Below are 4542 nucleotides of genomic sequence, written 5' to 3'. Positions count from 1 at the left end.
CGCCACCTACCACATCTCTACCTACCTCCCACCTAACTCCCACCTACCACTCTCTTGCTTCTATAAATAGAGAGGGTGTGAGGCTTAGGAGAGCAAGGGAAGAGATCTTAAGAAGGAGGAGAGAATAGCTAGAGAGCTAGAGAGGAGGAGAGCATCTTGAGGCCCTGTATCAAGGTGTCGCTTGAGAGGGAGGTCGTAGAAGGAAGATGAGGGCTCATCTCTATGTATAAGCTATGTATTCTCCATTTCTTTTGCCTTAGTGAAATATTTGATTGATTCCCTCCCGTGGACGTAGATCCAGTTGGATCGAACCACGTAAACGATCTGTGTTTGCTTGTGTTCTTTTTCGTCTCATTTCTATGCAAGAAAGTACATATCTCACAACAATTATTATTTCATTCTAACATTTTCCAATTTCCCATAAATCTCAACTCCATTCTTCCCACTTTTCTTAAACCAACCATAGCTTATATATTTGATCATTAAAACACACAATAATGCAAATTCCATTTTAAAGATATCCACATTTCATGCTATACCAGAATTCAACCACCACAAACCCATAAGCTCAAAAATTGAACGAAAATTTTCATGAACTATTTTGAAGCAAAGTCTCTATCCATGATTCATAAACTGCAAAACAAACTCCATAGCAGCAAAAACAGAAAAAAATATAACCTCCTCACTTCTCATCAATGATGGCCAGTCATCTGCTTCATGAGCTTTCTTAACGCACCATGCTTAGCAGACCACAGTTCTGCCAGCTTCTGTTCCTTCGCTTCAGCATCCCTTCTCACAACAAGCAGCTGCTCCCTGCACTCAGCTTCAATCCTCTCCAATGCCAGTTCCTGCTCCTCCCTCAGTTCCCTCAACTTCATCTCAATCTCCTCAATCTTCTCCTTCCTCTTACTCGCCTTCTCCGACTCCAGCTGCAGCTCAACTCTCTTCAGCCGCCACGCCGCCTCCTTCCTATGCGCCACCCACGCCTGATACCCTTCCTCCACTTCCCTGCAACACTCAACCAGCTCCGCAAACACATTACATCGAGAATCCATCACATTCTGCTGTGAATTCGCCCATGGGGTTGGCGGTGTCGGCGGGGAGAGCGAAAGCGCGACAGACGGCGAACTCGTGTTATTTGAGCTCGAAAGCCATGGTGGAAGCAACGGCGACGCCATGAGCAACGGAGCGACCGGTTGTTGCTTCACGAGCTTCTCCGCAAAGCTCTCGAGGATTCGATCGTATTTCCCGGGCTCAATTGGGATCGACGAAATCCTATTGCTTTCCTTCAGCCCCCGCTGCTGCTTCTCCTTGAAGACCTCCCACCACTTGCCTAACCGCTTGGCGGTACGACCAGGCACCTCTGCCGCAATCTTCTTCCACTTGTTGCCGTGCTTGGATTGAAGATGGATCACCAGCTGCTGTTCTTCCTCAGTGAGAGAGCCCTTCTTGATGCCTGGCTTGAGGTAATTTTTCCAACGCTCAAGGCATGACTTAGCGTCCCTTTCAAGGCGAACGTTCATGCGCTGGGAGACGAGATTCCACTCCCTCGGCCCATATTGCTTCACGTATGTTCGCAGAATGGCATCTTCTTCAGTTCTCCAGCGTTGGCGTTCCTTCATTTGGAGAAGCTGGGAGCCATGGTGCTGAATTCTTCATAACTCAAATGAAAGAGTTTTGGGATAGAACTTGGATAACATTTGATATGGAGTAAAACCAACTGAGGATGACAAGATTGTGTAATTCAAATGATAATGTGAAAATATTAGTTTGGAAATCAAATGGGAAAGCAAAAAAATAACATTTTGACAAGCAATATTTGCTAAGCAGGAATATTTTCCGTTCAGTGATCTATTTTAGCCATAAATTTAATCCAAGAACATGATTTCTGATGATAAAGTAAAAGGAAGATTTACATATCGAACACCTAAACTTTACTTTTTACTACGTATCACCTTACTATGCATGTAAAGGTGTACTTCATTTCTTAAAAGTTCAAATGGTGGTGTTTTTTATGTGATATGAAAGTTCTGGGAGGAATAAATGTAAAGAAAAACTTGGTGTGAGATATGTAAATACATACGAATTGAGTGGTATGTATGTAAATGCCTCAAAAGTAAAAAATAACAGAAACAAACCTATAAATAAATCAATTGAAGTAACGACAATGATGTTCTCTTAAGCTGGAACTGTGAAAACTGTTGCACTGCAAATAAGAATTTTGTGAAATGCCATAGCTTTCATTTACTGAACATACAACGACTGGCAATGTGGAAACAGAAGACTTGGAGCAGAAAAATATATCAATATCTCCACAGAATATGCTTTTCCATCTTTAGAATATCACACTAAAGAAAAAGACTAAAATACCTTTAATTTTTTTTACATGGGCGTTAAAGGCCAACCCAAAATCAAACTTATTTCAGTGGTTTCTTTAGCTTCCACATCTTAGTGAATGAAGTAGGGTAAGTTAAATATTGGGAAATTTACAAATGTAACACACAATTCATATGGATTTACATATCTAACTCCTAAAGTTTGATATTTAGGTTTATAACACCTTGGTGCTATAAAACTATTGCAATTGACTTTTAAAAGGTTAGTAAAAGTGGTATTTTGGATGTGATGTTAAGGATTTGAGTGTTATGAATATAACTATAAAAGTTTAGGTGTTAGATATGCAAATATATAAGAATTGTGCCCCTAAAACATTCTGTGCTATAATTTTTAATATAAATTTAAAATTAAAACAGCCATTAACTGAACCATCTCCAACTGCATAATATTATTAATCCTGTTCCATTGACAAAGCTTCCTTAATTAGTGGTTGGAAATTGAAAAAGATTACTAATCCACACCTTAAGATTGAAATCCCCAATAATCCTAACAAAAATAAAAGAAATAAAATCGCCAAAATAATGCCAAAGCAGCATCCCAGTGAAAAAAGATGCATTCACTTGTATCATTCATAATACATGACAATATATTTTCACATCCATTTGTTTGAACAAGAGCTTATTTCATGTCTTGTTTGGGACAAAAATGGCTGCAACAACAATAAATTGGCATAGATTGGCAAAAATTAAAATCAATAAAGCTAAAAGCATCCTACAGTTTCACTATCACAGATAAAATTCATAATTAAACAAAAAAAAGGGCCCTTTAAATCATGCCGAGCCTCATCAAATTCCTTCCAGACAAAAAAAAAAGAAGAAACATGATCTTTATGCCAAAAACATCTACTTTTTAATCAATAACCCCAACAAAACAAAAAAATAAGCCATAGAAGTTTATAAATTAAAGTTTACCAAAACCTATTGCAAATTTGTTCACATTATAATTCAAACTTCTATACTTCAGAAATGAGATTTACAAGCAAAACAGGGATAAAAGAGTCACAAATCAAAAAAGAAAAAGAAAGAAAAAACAGAATAACAAATTAAAGCAAAAGCACACAAGAAAAATAAAACAAATAGCTCCTTTTAAGACTTCCAGAAGCACAATAAAGCAGCAATGATTCCACAAAGAAAAACATCAATTCCTCGCTCACTTAAAACAGTAGATTGGGATTAGAGGTCTCTAATCTAACAACAGAGAAAGCACACCTATTCTCCAAAATGTACACACCAAAGCCCCAAAAACTACCCATAGATCCCATTTACAGAGAAACGGAGCGCCATATTTCATCACATTCATAACACTACAAAACCCTTACCAACTAAGTCCATACTAATAATTTCAACAAAAGATGCTCTCATAATCTAAAAAAGGAGAAATAGAGAGATCTTACCAAGTGACCCAACTCTTCCCAGCTACCGTCGTCCTCCCCTTTCCTCCCTCCAGAACCAAAGTAGAGCAGCTCGTTACAGAATGGAAGAAGAACAAGAGGTGAAGCAAGGCACTGGTGACCCTTAGCCCTACATATATAGGCCCATAGGGCAAAGATTGAAAGTGAAATCCGAAAGCTCCGTAAAAACAGAGCACGCGAAGAAGGAAAGTTAGAAAAAATAAAAATAAAAAGGCATACTCGACTACCGAGCACTGAACCATCACCCGAGGAGACAACAAAACCCTGGAAGAGAGAGAAAAAGAAGGAGAGATAATGATAGAGAGAGAATGGGGTGGGGAAAAAAAGGAAATGGAAAAAAAGGACCCACCCCCCACCGTCGGTAAAAACGTCACCACAGAATGTGAAGACGTCACTGAAATCGCGCGACGACACGGGGGAGACGCATCGGCGATCAAGCGCGAGGAGGAGAGAGAGAGTTAAAAATGGTGAAAAGTGAAGACGGAAAGGGTGTTTAAAAAAAGACGGGACCGTTACGTCCTATCGCGGGGCCCAATTGATTTACAGTTGATTAATAAATAAATAAATATTTATTTGTATATATATATATATTTGTTTTTTAACATTCAGAGCCCATAAAATTTATTAAATTACATATTCATAGTCGATGAACAAATAAAAATGCGGCTTGAAAGTTTTGATTTAAAACTGACTGTCAAGGGATATAAGTTTCTTGAAGTAGGTTTTTTTGGGAC

General features: G+C 38.6%; 1 protein-coding gene across 1 annotated transcript; it reads right to left on the bottom strand.

The window, feature by feature from the left end:
- Nucleotides 1-441: 441 nt before the first annotated feature.
- LOC110020574 (transcription factor AS1) lies at nt 442-4054 on the bottom strand. Its single transcript, XM_020718718.1, has 3 exons — nt 4028-4054; nt 3791-3917; nt 442-1720 (listed from the first exon to the last, which is right to left on the bottom strand). Exon 3 carries the CDS (start codon nt 1620-1622, stop codon nt 693-695), a length of 930 nt encoding a protein of 309 aa, XP_020574377.1. The 5' UTR covers nt 1623-1720; nt 3791-3917; nt 4028-4054; the 3' UTR covers nt 442-692.
- Nucleotides 4055-4542: the final 488 nt, after the last annotated feature.

This window comes from Phalaenopsis equestris, unplaced genomic scaffold (genome assembly GCF_001263595.1).
Source record: "Phalaenopsis equestris unplaced genomic scaffold, ASM126359v1 Scaffold000101, whole genome shotgun sequence".
NCBI classification, from domain to species: Eukaryota; Viridiplantae; Streptophyta; class Magnoliopsida; order Asparagales; family Orchidaceae; genus Phalaenopsis; species Phalaenopsis equestris.
The sequence above is the reverse complement of the archived record's forward strand: the minus strand, read 5'-3'. Positions and strand labels throughout refer to the sequence as shown.

Coding starts and splice junctions, on each gene's coding strand:
- LOC110020574 (XM_020718718.1), bottom strand. CDS start 1,622: ATGAAGGAACGCCAACGCTGGAGAACTGAAGAAGATGCCATTCTGCGA.